Consider the following 21,693-nt stretch of genomic DNA (forward strand, 5'->3'; position numbering starts at 1 on the left):
CGAGGGTTGCTTTAAGAAATTACTATGTATAAAATTCCCCCATATATTAATGGTTCATGCTAATTGAAGGGGAACTTACACTTAACGGGAATCTGTCAGCATGACCAACCCTATTAAACTAGGCATTCTGTCTGGTAGGCTTGATCATGCTTATTAAAAATATACCTTTGTTATGTCTGTAGATAGAACTACTGCTGAGATATCAGCATTTTTAGTTATATAAAATGAGCTGGTTTGAGTACAAGGGACTGGTCGGAGCCCTTGGAGCACCACTTTTGTAACACCCGTCTGCTATAGGCACACCCCCCTCTCCCTTGTCTAGCCCTTTCAGTCAACTGCCCAGCTCAGAGGGGTGTTAAAAGAATAGTATTCCAAGGGCTCCAGCCAGCCCTTTGGTGCTTGAACCAGCCTTTTTCCATATTACTAAAAACGCAGATATCTCAGCAACGGTTCTACCTACAGACATAACAAAAGGTATTGTTTTAATCAGCATGATTAACCCTACCAGGCAGCATGGTTTAAAATGATTGATCATGCTGACAGATGCTCTTTAAAAACGCACAATATTAAAACATCTAAAAACTACTAAAAACAACAAAAAGTTTAAAAGGAAGCATACGGTTTAATATACTGCAGTTTTAGTGAGCCAGATAAGTTCTGAAAATTTCCATAAGTCCAATGACATGTGAATGTTTCCTGCTGTGGTGAGCGGCATAGTGTGATACTGGGCCATCCGCCCGGATCTATAAAATAAGAAACCAAAGTATATAAAAATCTAGAAAACTAGAATAAATATTTAATTTGATTTCCACACAACAGTGTGGTGATCATGACAAGCTGCAATCCCAACCCATAGACATTCCAAAGAAACCACAATTGATCCACAGCAAGGCAAAATCAATGGCATGGTTCAACAGAGTAAAAGATTCTTTAACCTACTGGTAATCCAACAGATCACTGGGTCAACATTCTACCATTAAAGGGGTTGAGTCAATTTCTAAAGTTATCCCCATATCCACAGGATAGAGCATAACCATCTCATTGGTGGGACTCCGAGTCCTGGGACCTCCAATGATCACGACAATAGAGTCCTGACCTGTTCCCCGGCAAGAATTGAACAGCAGGTCACCCTTGACTGCTGCCTCTCCATTCATCTGAATGGGATTGCCATAGACAGCTGAGTGCTTAACTTGGCTATCTCTGGCAGTCCTATCGAAAATGAAGCAGAAGATGTCATGTGCGACCTGCTGGGCCATTCATTTTAGAGAATGGGACTCCATTCTTGTCCAACCACTGAGAGCCTACTGATCAGATGGTTATTCCTTATCTTGTGGCTAGGGGATAAATTTAGAACTTGGCAGAACCTCTTTAATCAGTTACAATTTAGGGTATTCTGGCCATTGTGCCCACATTGGCCTTTGAACTCACGGGTACGGCAGCTGGTATATGATATAACCGTTTTTATAATCATAATTTAATAAACACTTTATTATTTTCCTTAATACGTCTTTCAGGCAGTGATCTAACACGTTTCATCTACACAAGTTATACATTAAAATATATTTTCTTTCTCTAGGCACAGTAGTTAGGGATAACATAATAAATAAAAATCACAGAAAAGAGAAAAAACAAAGGTAAAAACATCCTGCACGATATGATAAATAAATATGCGGATGTCCCTGGCTACATTTATTTAAAAAAAATCACAGAAAAAAAAGATAATAATTCAACAAAATTGATGCGAGCATTATACATGGACTAAGTCCTCACTCTGATGTAAAAAAAATCTGAGACTCTTAGCCTGCCCTTGTGCTGCTGCCTTCCCCTGTGCCCCCAATCTAATATCTAAAGCTGAGTGTATGTCTGTGTGTGTGTGTGTGTGTATGTACAGGAATTCGCACCGTCACATTTACAATCACAAAATTTGGCACACAGGTACAAAAGGTGTCTGGGAAGGTTTTAGACCAGGTCTCAGCTCTCTAGGACGTACCATTACTGAGATATTCCCAAAAAATGCATTAGCCAATAGAAGCTTGGTCACATGACCCTTATCAGCCAATAGAAGCTCGCAGGCCGTTAGCCTCCACATAAACAGTTTTACTTCAGGTTTTCATAACAACCCAGCCATTTATCTTCACTGCTGTAGGTGAGCTTTAAAGGAAATCTGTCACCAGGATAATTACTATTGAAGTAAAGCCATGGCCTACTAGCACTTAGTACCTTATTTCAAAATGTGTGCCTTTGCTCCAGCAATAGATGTTTTTATCCTCTGAAAATCCAGTTTATATGGTATGCAAATGAGCCAGTAAGGTACCCAGAGGGGCGTCACTCTTGCAGGAAGGAGCCCAGACATGCCCCCTGCCACAATGTGTCCACCCTCAAAAGACAAACTCAAAACCCTGCCCCCAGGTCCAGCTTAGCCACACCCCAATCCGGTTAGGCCACGCCCACTCCTCAGACGACAGGGATTGAAAAAATGAAGGTAAAAATCAACTTCTGTCAGCTGCAGGGTTAGGAGGAGGGTGACTTTTTCCCTGCAGCTCACACTCAGACAGCACAGTGCTGCTGTCTGAGAGTGAGCTGTTCAAAAGGACATTCTTGTGTCTGTCCAGGCCCTACACCAGACGGAGGACAGGGAGTCTAAAAGCCAGACTGTCCGGCCTAAAACTGGACCTCTGGCCACCCTAGAGGCAGGCTGCTGTGGAGGTCACAGTTAAGGGGATGGTCCACTATGGAGGTCAGTGTTAGGGGGCAGATTGCTGTAAAGGCCACTGCTAAGGGGGCGGGCACCTGTGGAAGGTCAAAGTTAAGGGGGTGGGCTGTTGTGGAGGTCCAATTTTAAGGGACGGGTCACTGTGGGGGGGGGGCTGTTGAGGTCACTGTTAAGGGGCGGGGTGCTGTAGATGTCACTGCTATAGTGGATAGTGTTGATATCTTTTAACGACACACAAACATTAAATGAATGTTTAATGTTTGTGTGTGCCCAATAAATATCAATATCATGATATTTTAAATTTGGAGCACAGTAGGGCAGGCTGCAGCAGACTAGGGTTGTCACAATACCAAAATGGAACGTCCGGCCCATAATAGAATAGTCCTATCCTATTTTTTGGGGGGACAAGTTGACAAAAAAAAATGGCACGGTTTTTATTAAAAAATTTTCTGGTGCGGCGCTCACCGCATAGGAAATTTTTTTGATATTTTAATAGTTTGGACTTTTCAGATGTGGCGATATGTAATATATTTATTTATTTATCGTTTATATATTTTATATGTAAAATTAGGAAAGAGGGTGATTTATACTTTGAACTCTATTAGGGTGAATAGGACTTCACACTCTCCCTGCTGCCCTGTGCATAGTACACACAGTAGCAGGGAGCTTACCATGGCAGCCAGGGCTTCAGTAGCATCCTGGCTGCCACAGTAACCGATCGGAGTCCCAGGATTACACTGCTGTGGCTCTGATCAGAAGATGCCACTGCCACCAATGAGGAGGAGGGGAGGGGACCCTGTGGCCACTTCAACCAATTATTTAATACTGGGGGGTACGCACTGCGTCACCAATGACTTTAATACTGGGGGGGAAGAGGAGAGGGCGCACTGTGCCATCAATGTTCAGTGGCAGTTAACCCCTCAGCTGCGGCACCTTAGGGGTTAACTGCCGCGGATCGCAGCTCCCTGTCAGAGGTCGGGTGCCGGCTATGTGATTCTGCTGCCACACCCGCCTCCTGTATCTGTATTAACGGTTAATTATCATTGGTGGCACAGTGGCCACAGTCCCTCCCCTCTGCGCACTCTCTCCTCATTAGCGGCGGCAGCAGCACAGTTGGGAGGGAGGGACTGCTTCCTTCTCCCCTGTGCTGCTGAGGGAACATGGAGCGCGTTCTGTGATACTAGAAGAAAAAACCAAAATCAAGGAAAAAATAAACCTGTATACGGCGCCAGATGCTTGTGTAACCCAGTAACTGGGTTTTTTCAATAGTGAATGAGACGACCGCTTGTTTTAGCACTCAACTACCCCCTGTTTGACCATTCTAAAATAAGCAGCTGACCACCTCTGAGGGATTTGGCGCCGTATACAGGTTTCTTTTTTCCTTGATTTTGGTTTTTCCTTCATGTACCATGTCCACTTTAGATTAATTCTATCTGGACATTACACCTGTGGCAGCCTTCAACATCCGACACAAAAAAAAAAAAAAATATATATATATATATATCAATAAACATATATTATATTAAAATAAATAATAATAGTAATTTTTAATAATAAAAATCAATAAGTATTCACCCGAAATATATTTTGGACCCTAGATACATCATATCACCACGGTCCGTTCCCTTTGGCGCCCTGCCTGGATATCCCAGACTCTCTAGACACCAAGGAGTCTGCGACTCATCCCCTCTTCTTTTTTCCCTATATCTCTGTCTTCTGTGATACTAGGCAGGGTGATGTTTAAAGGGACCGTGACTGCTGCAATTTTGAAGTGAGGAAATGAGTGGACCCTGTATGCCGGGTGCTGACGCCGGTCCTGATCGTACTGATTGGTATCCTGTGTCTACAATTATAGCCATAATAAATGCAATTGCCACATGTTCGGTTTGGGTCGAGAGTAGTCCCTCAGAATAATTTCCTCTGGTGGATCAAAGGAAACCCAACCTGACACAATGGGCCCCTCTCAGGGATATAGATGTAAAAACAATTGGTTGATAAAGCAAAAATGTGCTTGTAATCAGGCATATAAACACTTTCAGCCAAGGGCTGCCTCTGTGCAACAGAAAACGCTGCACAATGTTTGGTACTTTTAATACTGTTAGAGAAATACTGTATTACATGTTTTTTTCCCGTCCTTCTGTAATGGCCCCCTGTTGCTGACAGCAGATGAGCTTCTGGGGATGGAGGTGGTGTGCACTGAAAAAAAACCTGAACATAACGTTAACTCTATTGAGTTAGTTTTATTTTCAGGTCTATTTCAGGCTACAATCCATATTTCTTCCTTTTGCAGGTAGCTGCATGCATAGTTCTGACTGTTGCAGACCTCCCCATCCCCCCAACATAATCACAATGAAAAGGTCACTGCCTAGCACAAGATTAACTGCTCTTCTGTAAAATAAAAATGGTCTGTGCCACTTGGCGAATATTACGATGGGGTTGGGTTTCAAATATCATTTATGTGTACGTGAACCTAAACTATACAACCTCATCAATTAGGAAGAAGGTGAGGGAACGAGACCTCGGGAACGAGAAGTGTATACAAGGCCTAATAGTTTAGAAGCCTTATTGCTTTATACGTTTTGACCATAATACACTGCCCTCAAGAGCGGGACACTTTCTTGTGAGATCAGTAAAACCTGCTTTGGGAAAGGCTTTTTAGGACGGGCGAACAAACAGGATTTATTCTCTTTCTTAGCAAATACAATGCTCATGCAGGGAGCTCTAATATTATTGTAACAGAGTCCTATAATGATCTACACGTGGTTTAGGCCCCATGCACATGACTGTATTTTGTATCTGTGTCTGCAGTGAGACCCTGAGTAGCCGATGCAAAGGATAGGAGGGGTAGTGGCCCTGATCAGATGTGTCACAGTGTATTACCTCAGGCCATTGCTCCCTCTGAATCAGTGCAAGTAAAAGAATAAAAGTCTCTCTTTGCTCAGTGCAACAGATACATTGTAGCACACGAAGTATAGTTTGGACAAAGTACAATTTCTATCTCCAGATGATGAGGTATGGCGGCTGGCAAAGTGGCAGTTTAATGGCACCTCAGATGTACTATCTTGCTGATGTCCCTCTCCCTTGAACTTCTAACAGCTATAAACTGGCACTTGTGGATATAGGTGCCCATAACCTAGATTGTGAGCCCCATTTGGGACAGCGTGTTAGTAGCGCTATATAAATGTGTAAAATAAATAAAAATAAATTGTGTAATGCAGGCTTTGAGTTTGTCTGGCCTGGATGTTATGTAGATGATAATCCCTCATCCCTCCCCTGAAGCAGGGTCTGTAAAGCTTTTGCTTGCTGTTCCCTGCTCTGGTAAGTCTCCCTGGAGTAATGGTCTCAAAGGAGAACTGGATCACTTTATGATCCCTTGGAGTAGGAGCTCCCTTCCTCCACACTGCTTCCTTCCTCCACACTGTTTAAAGTAGAACTCCCCCTCCTGGCAGAAAGTAGGACCATCCCACTCCTACCAAGAGGGGAGGAACAGGGTAGTTAACCCTATCCCTGCCAACCATACCTCTTCATTGCCGGTGTACATAACATAACATTAACAATACATAATATAAATAACATTTGCAGCTACATGTCCTATACGCATCTTTTGTGATTGCACACAGACCCATTCATTTCTATGGGTCTGCAAGAAAAAAACGGACAGCACACGGATGTCATCTGTGTGCTATCTGCATCTGTGTCCATTCCGCAAGTGAAAGAACATGTTCTATTCTTGACTGTATTGCAGACAAGATTAGTCCTTTCTAGTAATGTGAGTGAGAAAAATGCAGATTGAACATGGAAGGCATCCACCACCCATGGTTTGCAGCCTTAGTACGACCCTGATGGGTCCGGGTATTGCTTTCGTAATAAGGACTGAAAGGTGTATGTATTATGTCACACCGGGTTGAAGTTAATAAAGTCGTACAAACTAAGTAGTCGAATCTTCTCTCAAGTTGTTTAACAATATACTACTGTTTCTTCGTCATATTTTCTAGGACAGCTGGGTGCGAATTATGGCTGCTATTACAGTTCCCGTAGGGATTGTCCCCCTGCTTTCATAAACTTCTGAACAGCACATTCAGATGCCTGGGATTTCTGGATGATAATCAGTGGCGTACATAGAGAAGTAAGGGCCCCATAGCAAGGATCAAACCAAGCCCCCCACACAGGACAGAAGGGTTTCTGCCTAACCCCTTTCAATGACCCTTGGGCCATTTTCCCACTGCCTCATTTGCTAAATGTTGTTCCTTTAGAGGGTAGAGTCCTGACAAAGTTTTCATCTCCAGTAGAAGAGGAGATAATCCCAACTACAAATGGGCCCCCTCTTGCCCTGGACCCCATAGCAGTCGCCTGGTCTGCCGCTATGGTAATTACGCCCCTGATGATAATCCTTGCAGAGCTATGATTGTTGCCATATTGGTACTCTAGTCGTTCTGCCTCGAAAAATAGCTACAACTGCAGATCTGTCGAACACAATATGAAAACACATTCAGGTACAGAATAGAGCTACATGTATGTACACTAGATTAATACTTACCCTTCGATTCAAAACCTGATAGAAATACTGGGATCACAAGCTCCTCGCTGAAATTCCCAAACCTCTCATTGCCCCGCAGTCTGCAGCGGACTCGTACCACATACTCTTTTCCTACTTTCAGACCATACACTAGTAAATCGGTGGTGGTTACTACATCGTACTGCAAGAGACAAACACATTTACAGCAAAACCTTTAGTCATGGTGGTTTGTTCTTCGTTTGGCATTCAAGCATTTAGGTAACACAAAAGGGCACAACTCAATGGTCCAATATCTGCACAGTGCATGTCCTGCGCAGGCTCGGACTGGCTCACAGAGGTACAGGTGAATCCCTGATGGGCCCCTAGTCTCCCATCCCCTGCACAAGTGGCACATAACACAGTAGACTTACTGCACTATATACATACAGTATATTGAATGTACAGCACCCCAACCAGCCTATGTTCATATAAAAAACTTGCTAGATTATTAACCTCTTAAGGACACATGGCGTACAGGTACACCCTGATGTCCTGGTACTTAAGGACACAGGGCGTACCTGCACGTCCTGTGTATTTCCGATCACCGCCGCGCGGCGGGCGGTGATCGGAACTGGGTGCCTGCTCAAATAATTGAGCAGGCACCCTGGGACAATGCGCAGGGGGGTCCTGTGACCCCCCGTGTCGGCGATCGCAGCCAACCACAGGTCAATTCAGACCTGTGGTTTGCTGCGTTTCCAAGTTATTCGGGTCTCTGGGGACCCGATAACCCGGAACAGGATGGTGATCGGTGGTGTGATAATACACCACCAATCACCATCCTGAGAGGTCATGGTGACATCACCGCTCAGGATAGGCTCTCATTGGCTGCAGGGGCGGGCGGGCCATTCAAATTATTGCAGAGCTCCTCTCCTCCTCCTTTTGTGTCTTGGAGCCGAGGAGAGAGGTGCATCGGATCTTCAGAGCCAGCACCCCAGCACCCCCATCTGTGCCCAGCACCCCCTTCACTAAAAGGTATTTAGGGAAAGGTTAGGGACAGGTTAGGTTAGGCAGGGATATTCAGGGAAAGTTAGTGGAAAAAAGTTTTTGATTGCATCACCCTAAATCGGGTGTCTGGGGTCCACAGCACTGTGTGACTCTAGACCCCCCAGGGGTTCTGCAGCTTGCCCCCCTGCCCCCCACAACTTTTTTTGGGGCGCAAGAATTTATTTATATTTTTTTCTGCGTACGCTGACTGTGGCCGGCACTCTTAGCGTCCGGCCACTGTTAGCGCATCGCACACCCCACCGCTGATCAACTTCGGACGGCTGATCAGTGAGTTTGAATTATTTCTTTTTTTTCAAATTTTTTGGCCTTTTTTTATTTATTTATATATTTTTTTGTCTGTTAGGTTTAGGGTAAGTACGTGAACACCCGTGCCCCCACACACACTAAATAAAGATTTACACGCACGCACACACACACTCTCCTATGGCCCGCCGGATGTTCTTGGCTGAGGAGGCATACGCCCCGCTTGCCTCCGAGTCCGAGAGCCCCAGTGAGGATGAGGATGACCCCACTTTCCTTTTGTCATCCGCGTCATCCTCATCATCTAGCGATGATGATGAGCCGCCAAGGCCAGGGAGACGCAGCAAGGGGAGCGCCATGCTAGGGACCCTGTGGCCCACACTAGTACGAGAAGCTCTGGGGCTCGTACTAGTTTTCCGGCCCACCAGTTAAGTCCACCGGAGCCCCCTACCGGTGAACTTGCATGGTGTACCCCAGAGCATTTTGAGCCTGCGATTCCTGATTTTGTTGGTCAACCAGGAATCCAGATTTCCACAGTGGGCTTCACTGAATATGACTATTTTAGTCTTTTTTTCAGTGACCACTTTGTAAATCTGATGGTGGAGCAAACTAACCTATACGGCCAACAGTTCGTTGCTCAACACCCGGGCTTCTTTTTGGCTAGGGCCGGTGGCTGGACTCGGGTCAGTGCAGCCGAGATGAGGACGTTTTGGGGCCTCGTGCTGCACATGGGCCTAGTCAAAAAACCTAGTGTCAGGCATTACTGGAAAGGGGACGTCCTCTACCAGACCCCACTTTACAGTACGGCCATGACACGTACCCGGTTTGAGGCCATCCAGAAATGCCTGCATTATGCAGATAATGCAGCATGTCCCCCCAAGGTGATCCTGCCTATGCCCGCCTGTACAAAATCAGGCCGGTCATCGATCACTTTGGGGCCAAATTTGTGCAGGCCTATGTACCTGGAAGGGAGGTTGCGGTTGATGAGTCTCTCATTGCTTTCAAGGGGAGACTCATTTTCTGCCAGTATGTTCCCTCTAAGCGGGCGAAGTATGGCGTGAAGCTATACAAACTTTGTGAGAGTACCTCAGGATACACTTACAAGTTTTGTGTGTACAAGGGGCGAGATTCCCGTATTGAACCCCCAGAATGTCCCCCCACTCTGGGTGTTAGCGGAAAACTTGTGTGGGACCTTATGCACCCACTGCTAGATAAGGGTTACCACCTGTACATGGATAATTTTTATACTAGTATCCCCTTGTTCCAGTCCCTCGCCGCCAGATCCACGTCCGCTTGTGGGACCGTGCGGAAAAATCAACGCGGCCTCCCTACCCACCCCCTCCAGGTACCTATCCGCAGGGGTGCGACCCATGCCCTTACCAGTGGAAACCTGTTGCTGGTCAGATATAAGGACAAGAGGGATGTCCTTCTACTGTCCACAATTCACAGTAACGGCATCACCCCTGTCCCTGTGCGAGGTACCGCAGCAACGGTCCTCAAGCCCGATTGTATCGTCGACTACAATTGGTATATGGGAGGAGTTGATCTCTCTGATCAAGTCCTCAAGCCATATAATGCCATGCGCAAAAAAACCCCGGCATGGTACAAAAAATCTGCGGTCTACTTGGTACAGGTTGGCTTGTACAACTCTTTTGTGCTGTCCCAGAGAGCTTGCAACACAGGGAAATTCCTCCAGTTCTATGAGGCAGTCCTCAAGGCCCTGATCTTTTCTGACCGGGAAAGAGCAGGCCGGAGTACCTCGGGAACTGGAGGCGCCCGGATCGTCCCTGGCCAACACTTTCCAGGTGTGGTCCCCCATACTGGAAAGAAGGGACGGACCCAAAAAAAGTGCAGAGTGTGTCACATGAGGGGGATATGGAAGGACACCACCACTCAGTGTGACACGTGCCCCGATCATCTGGGCCTCTGCATTGACGGTTGCTTCAGGGAGTACCACACTTACATGAAGTACTAAATTTAAAATCCCCTTCCCCATTTTTAGCCACTGACTATCGGAAAAAAACTATGGTTCTCAGACTTGAGACACTAAAACAACAAAAAAAAAAATTCTAAAATATTTAGTAAAACTAAAATAAATAAATAAAGTAGACATATTAGGTATCACCACATCCGTAAAAATCTGCTCTATAAAAATACCCCATGACCTAACCCCTCAGATGAACACGGTCAAAAAAATAAAATATAAATGGTGCAAAAAAGGTATTTTTTTGTCACCTTACATCACAAAAATTGTAATAGCAAGCAATCAAAAAGTCATATGCCCCCCAAAATAATGCCAATAAAACCGTCCTCTCATACCACAAAAAATGAGCCCCTACCTAAGATAATCGGCTAAAAAAAAACAAAAAAACTGACTCTTAAGACTATGGAGATACTAAAATGTTTTTTTTGTTTATAAAAAGATATAGTGTAAAACATAAATACATTTTAAAAAAGTAGACATATTAGGTATCGCCACGTCCGTAAGAATCTGCTCTATAAAAATACCCCATGACCTAACCCCTCAGATGAACACGGTCCAAAAAATAAAATAAAAACGGTGCCAAAACAGCATTTTTTTGGCAAATTTTCTATTTTAATCCATTTTTTTCCAGTAACAAAGCAAGGGTTAAAAGCCAAACAAAACTTAATATTAATTACCCTGATTCTGCAGTTTACAGAAACACCCCATATGTTGTCGTAAACTGCTTTATGACCAAACGGCAGGGCACAGAAGGAAAGGAACGCCGTATGGTTTCTGGAAGGCAGATTTTGATGGCCTTTTTTTTTGGCACCATGTCCCATTTGAAGCCCCCCTGATGCACCCCTAGAGTAGAAACTCCATAAAAGCGACCCCATATAAGAAACTACACCTCTCAAGGTATTCAAAACTGATTTTACTAACTTTATTAACCCTTTTGGTAACCTTGCCTCACAAAAATGTAATATAGAGAAACCAAAAATCAGAAGTACCCTAAAAATAGTCCCAACAAAACTGCCACCTTATCCTGTAGTTTCCAAAATGGGGTCACTTTTATGGAGTTTCTACTCTAGGGGTGCATCAGGGGGGCTTCAAATGGGACATGGTGCAAATAAACCAGTCCAGCAAAATCTGCCTTCCAAAAACCACACGGCGCACCTTTCCCTCTACGCCCTACTGTGTGCCCGTACAGTAGTTTACGGCCACATATGGGGTGTTTCTGCAAACTACAGAATCGGGGCAATAAATATGGCATTTTGTTTGGCTGTTAACCCTTGATTTGTTACTGGAAAAAATGGATTCAAATGGAAAATTTGTCAAAAACTCTAAATTCTGAAATGTTATCTCCATTTGCCATTAACTGTTGTGGACACCTAAAGGGTTAACGACGTTTGTAAAATCTGTTTTAAATACCTTGAGGGGTGTAATGAAATGAAATGCTCTGATGCTAACATCAGGGGGGCTGCCTGGGTGAAATTATGGGTATGTCCGGGTTCGGCTCTGAACCCGGACAACCCCTTTAAAGGGGCTGTCTCACTTCAGCTTTATTATGTAGAGAAGGTTAATTCAAAGCACTTGCTAATGTATTGTTATTGTCCATATTGCTTCCTTTGCTGGCTGGATTAATTTTTCCATCACATTATACACTGCTCGATTCCATGGTTATGACCACTCTGCAATCCAGCAGCAGTGTCTGTGCATGCACACTATAGGAAAAAGCACCAGCCTATGTGCACTCCCATGGTGCAGGCCACCAGAAAGGCCAACATTTTTTCCTATATTGTGCAAGCACAACCACTGATGAATTGCAGGGTGGTCATAACCATGTAAACGAGCAGTGATGGAAAAATGAATCAAGCCAGCAAAGGTGGCAATATGGACAATCACAATACATCAGTAAGTGTATTAACTTTCTCTATGTTATAAATTTAATTTGCTCTACGGAATTTGAACACTGGGATCCCCAAAACAATACAACTGATTTATTGTGATCAGCTTATTACTGGGAGACTGTTCAAAGTGAAAAAATCCTATAATTAACTAGTTACTTAATTACTGTACTTTCATGAAAGGCTATGGATGCCTTCAGGGGCAATTTGTTTATAACTAGATTGTACTCATTCTGAGCTAAAAATCACTTTTCAATCAGTCTTTATTAAAAAATGTCAGCCCCTTTCTCTGTACAGGGTTGAGATTCTCTAGTTCCAGACTCTGAGTTTTTACTGTTTCCCATCAGGCAGCTTATCTGACTGCTACTTTTCTCTGATATCCTGACCTCGTAAACACTCATTATAGCTCAATTCTTATATTGCTGATAAGAATATGGTTTAAATAATTGTTTATGAGCTGTTAGTAGTTCAAAGATAAGGGATGTACATACAGTAGCTGGAAGATTATGGCTCAGTGAAAGTAAGATGCTCACAGGTGGGTAAACAATTAACCCTTTATGACAAAAGCTGCTGAATAATTTTAATAATGATCTATTAAAAAATTATTTTTAGCCCCAAATGAGTAAAATGCAAGGTGTTCATAGGCATTTCTTACACCAGTCTTTATAAATTTGGGGCATCTTAATCCATCATATAAATAGGCGCATGCACAAACTGCATTTCTACCTCCAGTATTGGATAATAGGAGAAATCCTGGGGTAGTAATTGCTGGATGTCTCTCATCAAAGTTGATAACCAGTCCTTCTGCAGACTGATGGGTAACAAAGCCAGGCACTACAAGGATATACAGTATTAAGCTGAAGAAATTTCAGCAACAAATCTGCCACATGTGAACATAGGCCAAAAGTTATGTGCGATCCAGCGTGGTCACCCGTTTCTTGCCTTGCTGCCTAGCAAACAGACCAATGGAAAGGGCAGGGGATTCCCTTTATGAATACATAAAACAGGGGGCAAGTTTCTTCTTCATCACTTCCATTCTCACATACAATGACATATCAGCCCTTACCGACTTCCACTGCTGTTCGGTTGCCTCTTTTATTTGCACTTCGTAGTCCAGGAAAGGCATTACGGTTGATGAAGGAGGAGGCTCCCATGTTACATGGACGTCCAGCAGTGAACTATTTGTGCTGATTTTGTGAAGAGACCAGCTCAGAGCCACCGGGGGATCTGGTTCCACTAAAAAGACACAACCAGGAAATAGAAATCAGAACAGAAGAAATTTCAAGAATTGCGATAATTAGCTCTTTTTTTGCGAGCCAGCTTGTTCTTTTGTAGACTGGCGTGGGGGACTACAGCTGTACTTTACTTATTTCATAGAATTTATGAACATACTGTTCTTCAGTGCTGGAAATTTTCCAGGGACCAAACTGAAAAAAAGAAGGGACATGACTTGTTTCCATAATGCCCATTGAGTTTTGGTATCAAAGACTCTCTTGTGGTTTACTAAAATCCACCAAGTACCCTCAACATTTCATGGTGTCACCCCGCTGTCTACAGGCTATACAGTCCCCCATGTTTGTATCCTATAGGTTATTCCATTTACATTTTGGAACATTAATGTAAACCTTCGAGGAGAAATACTTAAAGTACAGTACAGACCAAAAGTTTGGACACACCTTCTCATTCAAAGAGTTTTCTTTATTTTCATGACTATGAAGGCATCAAAACTATGAATTAACACATGTGGAATTATATACATAACAAACAAGTGTGAAACAACTGAAAATATGTCATATTCTAGGTTCTTCAAAGTAGCCACCTTTTGCTTTGATTACTGCTTTGCACACTCTTGGCATTCTCTTGATGAGCTTCAAGAGGTAGTCACCTGAAATGGTCTTCCAACAGTAATGATGGCCACTCGTTTTTCTTTACTTTTTCTTTACTTAGATGCTTTTTTCTTGCCATAATACAAATTCTAACAGTCTATTCAGTAGGACTATCAGCTGTGTATCCACCTGACTTCTCCTCAACGCAACTGATGGTCCCAACCCCATTTATAAGGCAAAAAATCCCACTTATTAAACCTGACAGGGCACACCTGTGAAGTGAAAACCATTTCAGGGGACTACCTTTTGAAGCTCATCAAGGGAATGCCAAAGCAAAGCAGTAATCAAAGCAAAAGGTGGCTACTTTGAAGAACCTAGAATATGACATATTTTCAGTTGTTTCACACTTGTTTGTTATGTATATAATTCCACATGTGTTAATTCATAGTTTTGATGCCTTCACTGTGAATCTACAATTTTCATAGTCATGAAAATAAAGAAAACTCTTTGAATGAGAAGGTGTGTCCAAACTTTTGGTCTGTACTGTATCTTTTAGGGATCATTAAAATGGTGCAATTACCTTTTTTTACTATATAACTTCTAGGCTGAGAAACAATCACTTGAAGTTACAGGCCCAAAGTCTGAGGTTGCACTAATGCTATGTCCTTTTGTCATTTCTGGTTAAAATTTCTGGTGCCATCATGGAGAATCTTGGCTAAATCTGAATTATTCGATTTTACACGTATAAATGTGCAATTACCACTTTTCAGCCAAGGTACAATCAAAATTTTGAGGAGTTGTCTGGTTCAGAGACTCGTTGTCAAATTAAGCAATCAGGATGCACAAGAAGAAATGGAGCTCAAAATTAAAAAAATCAGTTGCTGGACCACCTGCGTCCACCACAGTTTCAGCTAAAAGATATTGGGGCAGATTTACTATTGCAAATTCCGCTGCACAGGTTGTGCGCCACAATTATTAAGCATCACTTTTTTTGTTTGTCTCGCACGCCATGGGGAATACAGGTGTGTCTTTGTAACAGTTGGGCGTGGCTTAAGATGCACCAAAATTGTGGAAAAATGCTGGTGCAACCTTTTGGCACAAAGTAAGTCACCTAATAGGTGACATAAACGTACAATAGACTAGTCTAAAGGTACATCAGATTTCTGATCCTGCATCATCCACCGTGATAAATGTGACGCATCTTTACACTGTCTAGTCTAAATCTTAGACAGGATTAGTCAATCTGCCCCATTATATCGGTTCAGTTAATAGCCCAAAATGATTACCTCTGGATTGTACTGATGCAGTGATTGTTCCTCTTTAAAGGGGTTGTCTCATCTTAGATATTTGTGGTATATCATTAGAATATGCCACCAATGTCACATAGAGGTGGGACCTGCACCTGTGCCCATTACGCATGTGTGGCCGCACCCCTCTAATTTCTATGGAGCTACCAAAAATAGTCGAGCAAGCTATCTTTGGCAGTCCCATAGAAGGGGATGGAGCAGTGTCCGCACTTGCAGGAGTTCTTCTTTAAGGGGGTCAGGTCACTGTTGCAGCCAAGGATTGGCTACAGCAGTGTCAAAGAGGATGCTAACAAAGGGGAAGCCAAGCAAGGCAGCCGAGGCCAACAAGCAAAGCAGACAGGATCCAGTAGCAGGGAGCAGGCAAATATGCTTTCCTTTGCAGGTCTTCCCAGGAAGGGAGTTTGATAAAAAAAAATTACATTTGGTCACTTCTCAGCTCTCTACCTCCAGCAGATTATCTGAAACTCCTCTGTGTTCTGAGCACTTTTGTTAACTTGTTTTTATTGACACATGCTGTTTCTATATAAGAAAACTGAATTATCTGACAAGCAGTTCTTGGCACTTTTGGCGTTTGCACAGAAGTTGTGTTTTTGTGAACAGCATGTTTCAGATTCTGGAAATGAACACAAATTCTTAGATATAAGTCCATCAACCGGCGATGTTGTCAGGATTCAGAGCAAACTTTAACGGAACACTCCGGGCCAAACTGATCCACTGTATTATGCCTAAAGCCGGACCTGGCATGACATGGCATCATTATAGGGGTTGGCAGCTTTTCAGAGTTTTACTGCTACTTACTTTACTGATTTATTAACGAGTTACATGTATAACTCCCAGCATTGGTGGAAAGTCTGTGAGCTCAGACCCACCTTCCAAAATGTTGGAGACCCTAAGGCTCCTTTTAGAAGAGCGAGTTCTGCGCTCCAGACTCACAGCATGAGTATGTGGCAGCACCCGTCCTGACCTCCCAGCACTGACGGGGTCGTTTAGCAATGTATTGATTTATGATGCTATGTAACCCTTACAGTTCTGGAATGTATTGTATAACACTGACATAATTCTGTCAGTGTTATCCAATACATCCCAGAACTGTAAGGGTTACATAACATCATAAATCAATATAATGCTATGTGACCCCGTCAGTGCTGGGAGGTCAGGACGGGTGCTGCCGCATACTCACAGCGTGGAACTCTAGCTACAATGACTACAATATAATGTCTGATATCTCTAACTGGAGTTTGTTTGCACTATAGAGCACTGCAATCCTTTTATTCTGAAAATGGGGGGGGGGGGGTGGTATTCTACAAGTTTCATTACAAAAATCAATTTTCAATTTCTCAGACACAGTAGAAATGGTCTCCTAAACTAGATTATCCACTCTGGCAAAGTTCTGCTTTTACTTTCTGAAATGTTGGAAAACTTTAAGCAAACATAATGCATGTAATAAAAGTAGATCCTCCTCCATGTTGGAGAGCTGCTTTATTTTCCAAGTGAGTCATTTGCAAGTTTGTATTCAGTTCGATTAAACAGATCATGTCAGATGGATACACACAAACACTTCTACATGGCACATGCCCAGGATCTGTTATTTTCTAAATCTGGGGCACATTTTCATCTACTCTACTGTCAAAATCGCCTTTCATTTAAAAAAAAAATTCTGTTTTCTATATGAGAAATGTTTTAACTTAAATGGAGTCTGTCAGCAACTTTACATGTTTCAAACTGCTCGCACCGCTATGTGGCCATTGACACTACAGGGAAATTTCCCTGTGGTCCGATGTTCAGGGCACCACCCGAGCCCTTCTTACAGCCGCCGGCCGGGTACATGACAATCTGATGCTCTCATCATTAACTAATGCAAGGAGCATCAGGTACGAATGCATTCATGCCTCAGTGGCCCTCCTGATTTTAACAGTATGGCTGTCCTCAGAACAGTGACACAGTTGAATACTGAAGCCGGAACGGCAGTATTTTGTGCTGTACCTTAGTATTTATTTCTGCTGGGGCAGCATTTTATCCTGTACTATGGTGTTTTTGATCCTGCCTACTTCTGTTGCTCTGCCTTCTATCAATTTACATCGGCCTACAACATGGGACCACGTTTAGTTATTTCCGGGGCCACTTTAAGTTCCCAATCCGCCCTTGTTTGTGGAACATATATAAAGTGAGTCTGAGTCTGTAAAGCTCTAAAAATGAACTTTGAAGTATATTCAAAAGAGCATCTGAAATCCTGCGCATCACTGCCGGGTCTGCGCATGCACTGCACACAAACCACTATTGGAAGCGGCATAATTGAACACAGTGCGCCACCTACTGGCTTGAAATAGGTGAACCGGTGGTTGGGCCTGGCAGTGATGTGCACAGATGCGGGATTTCAGATGCTGAGAGTGACGACATGAGGATACAGGGCTGTATAAAAGCTAAACAGGGGAGGAGTTAATGCAGGGGGATCTGGGTACTTTCAACATAGACACAGGCCTCCCAAGTGTCCCTCTTTTGGAGGGACCGTCCCGTCCCTCTTTTAGGCCCAAGTCCCTCTTTTCTACTTAAATGTCCCTCTTTTTGACCTGGATAATAAATGTACATTAATAATCTGCTCTTAATAAACTGCTCCAGAATCAATCTGACTGGTTCCTACCTGGACATTATACCTCAACTTATATACTATATATTTTTCCACTATTTGGGCAAATTTTAACCTTAAAATGTCTATATTTTATGATTTTTGTGATAATATTTAAAGGGGTATTCCAGCACTGTAGCTGCTTGATAATGGGTCTCTTATGCACTCCACTTCTTGCTCCTGTCTTGTTATGGCAGAAAATGGCTGTGAATGCTGTTCAGGCAAACACTGTCTGCAGTCATGATCTACAGTGCTGCCCATAATTATTCATACCCCTGGCAAATTTTGACTTAGGCTTCATTCACACAGTCAGTGTTTGGTCAGTGATTTCCATCAGTGATTGTGAGCCAAAACCAGGAGTGGATCCTACACAGACATAAGGTAGAAGTGAAAGATCTGCACCTGTTCTGGGTTTTTGACCCGCACTTGGTTTTGGCTCAAAATCACTGATAGAAATCACTGACCAAACACTGACTGTGTGAATGAAGCCTTAAAGTTACATTTATTCAACCAGCAAGTAATTTTTTGACGGGAAATGACATAGGTGTCTCCCAAAAGATAATAAGACGATGTACAAGAGGCATTATTGTGGGGAAAAAACATCATTCTCATCTTTTATTTACATTTGAGCAAAAAGTGTCCAGTTGGCGTAAAAAAGGAGAAGCCTTCAACCCAAAGAACACCATCCCCACTGTCAAACATGGTGGTGGGAACCTAATGCTTTGGGAGTGTTTTTCAGACAATGGACTAGAGAACCTAAATCACAGTAAACGGCACCATGAAAAAAGAGCAATACATGAAGATTTTGGAGTGGCCCAGCCAGAGTCCAGACTTGAATCCAATACCTGTGGAGACACGCAAAAAGCTGGTCTGCAATCATAGGAAGCGTTTGATTGCTGTAATAGCCAATAAACTTCCGTTACTGATAATACAACCATCTGCATCCGTTATGAACTGATCCGGTTGTATTATCTGTAACATAGCCAAGACGGATCCGTCATTAACTCCACTGAAAGTCAATGGGGGAACGGATCAGTTTTCTATTGTGGCAAATTGTGTAAGAGAAAACGGATCCGTCCCCATTGACTTGCATTGGGGGTCATGACCAGTTTCCCAGGACGGAAAGCAAACTACAACATGCTGCGGTTTGCTCTGCGGTATGGGAACGCAACTAAACGGAACGGAATGCATTTTGGAGCATTCTGTTCTGTTCAGTTCAGTTTTGTCCCTATTGACAATGAATGGGGACAAAACAGAAGCGTTTTTTTCCCCCGGTATTGAGCCCTTATGACAGATCTCAATACCGGAAAACTAAAACGCTAGTGTGAAAGTAGCCTTACTCAGCTAGATCTATCTAACAGGCCATATGGCTGGTTTTATAGGGTTGATCCTGATGACAGAGCCTTTAATATATTCTAACATTTTTCATTTTGAATGTATTTATTAGTAATTGAAATGAATCAGATTGGAAAACATTATATTAGTAAGGGTGCATTCACACAACTGCATGTATTTTGTGGTCCGCAAAACGCAGATTTGCAAAATACGGATGACGTCTGTATCGCATCTTTTTTTTTGTGCACCTATTGACTTTAGACGGTCTGTGGTCCTAGAATAGGACATGTTCTGTCTGTCTTTCTGCATCTGTATGTCCTATTCTTGGCCACAAATGTAGACCATGGACCCACTGAAATCATTGGATCCGCAAAAAACAGATGCAACATGGACGTCATACAGATGTCATCCATATTTTGTGCACTGCAAAATACAGTTTATACGGTCTTGTGAATGCACCCTTATAATAAGCTTATAGAAACCTATATCTTGAAGATGTTTTTCTTATTTGCTGTTTTAGTAGCCTACTTCTTAAATGAAAAGCAGATACTTGATTTGTTGCCAAAACGAACCAAAAGTTCCAATGCATTTCTAAAGTAGAAATCTTTGCTGCAACAATAAAATTCCTAAGGCAATTTTTTTTATTTGATAAAGTTATAGATAAAGCTGGTACTTGCACAGAATATTTTTTAAGAGCCTTAGAAACCTAAAATTTAAATAAATACATACGGTATATCACCACTAAGGGGTTTTCACCCAGTTGTCCAAGCATCCTAAAGGTCACACATGCCAAGGTAGGTTGTGATAGTCAGTAAAGTACATAGAACATAGGGGAGGTACATAGCAAAGGTCAAAATGCCCCCCCATTTTACAGGATTTCCCCTCCCTCTCCTTGCCCTTTCCATGAGACTCAAACCAATTCTTCACCCCTTAGTTTGCTAACAACGTAGTTCCTTCGGAGAGAGGAATCCTACTCAGGTTCTTACCTGATAGCAACAGGGGTGTGATCAACATGAATTGCATCCTCTTTCTCAATAGGCCCCATAGCAGCTGCATGGTATTTGTATTCTGTACCCTTGTATATGTCCTATGGGGGTAGACAGTTTTCAGGGTTTTCAAACTGAGCCTTCTCCTAAGGTGCCCCTCCAGAGACCCCTGAAAGCACCTTGTAATGACCGGCGTCACGCAAAGGGAGGGAAATGGGAAGGCCCTGTCCAAGGGAGAGGGAAAGGTGGTGACCCCTGACTCACCTTGCGGCTGGCACCTGACTGCCCTGACGTCCCTAGACGGGTTCCTCACCCGTACGCCGATCACGTGCCTAAACCCTGGCTTTCCCTAAGATGAGCCCTATGTAGTGAACGGGGCGGTGGGATCACTAGTCCGCACCACTGACACTAAGAGGGAAACACCAGGGAGAGGACAGACAATACAGACAAACATATAATCCCAGGTGGGCGACAACAGCAGACCACCAAGGCCCAACAGAGATCCGGAGGGTAACGTTCTGGAACAACAACCAGGGAACACAGCTACACAGCTCCAGTGGGTCAGTATAGAAGTCCAGGCAGGAAGCTCTATATCTGGCAACCAGAGAAGTGGGAGAGGGGAATATAAGGAGGTTGGGATTGCTGGACAAGAAACAGCTGAGGAGAAGGAGCTACGGATCCCTGAGTGAGCCAAAAAGGGTTGCAAGGCAAACCCAGAAAGCTACCATAAAGAAACAGCACTATCTTTCTACATAGAGCGCGCAGCCACCCGCTGCGACTTCCTGACGCCGGGTATAACGGAGTCAGGCGTGGCTCTTGACACCCTCGTGACACACCTTGAATTTACCACTGACCCCTTCATTACCCTAGACCACCAGGGAATGTATGATGAATCCCTTCAATGCCTTGGACCAACTGGGAACTTATATTAATCCTTTTACTACCACAGACCACCAGGGATTTTAAATATTAAGACTCAAACAAACGATGCATAGGGAAGGGCTTATACTTTGTTACCCAAGGCCCCCCAAAGAGGGAGCTATATTGGTGGAGACATTTGTTGATACATAGCTTTCCCATGCATATACACTGTACCAACACAGTCAGGGGTGCACCGCCAACGAGGCGAGGTGAGGGGATTGCCTCAGGTGACGCCAGGTAGGGGCAAGTGGGGGCAGCGGAAAAGCTATGGGCAATAAGCGCTTCCATTAATTGTGGAAGCACTCATCTCTG

At 43.4% G+C, this 21,693-nt stretch overlaps 1 protein-coding gene across 10 annotated transcripts in view; it reads right to left on the reverse strand.

The window, feature by feature from the left end:
• The window catches only part of GHR (growth hormone receptor), a 392,450-nt gene that overhangs the window by 16,398 nt on the left and 354,359 nt on the right, over positions 1 to 21,693 (reverse strand). For all 10 annotated transcript variants that reach the window (XM_040421303.1, XM_040421302.1, XM_040421296.1 and 7 more), the window contains 3 exons: positions 13,450 to 13,619; positions 7,251 to 7,410; positions 620 to 743 (listed from right to left, as the gene is read on the reverse strand). In XM_040421303.1, coding sequence (XP_040277237.1) covers positions 620 to 743; positions 7,251 to 7,410; positions 13,450 to 13,619 — 454 coding nt within the window. The remainder of the gene's footprint in view (positions 1 to 619; positions 744 to 7,250; positions 7,411 to 13,449; positions 13,620 to 21,693) is intronic.

Source organism: Bufo bufo, chromosome 2 (assembly GCF_905171765.1).
Source record: "Bufo bufo chromosome 2, aBufBuf1.1, whole genome shotgun sequence".
NCBI classification, from domain to species: Eukaryota; Metazoa; Chordata; class Amphibia; order Anura; family Bufonidae; genus Bufo; species Bufo bufo.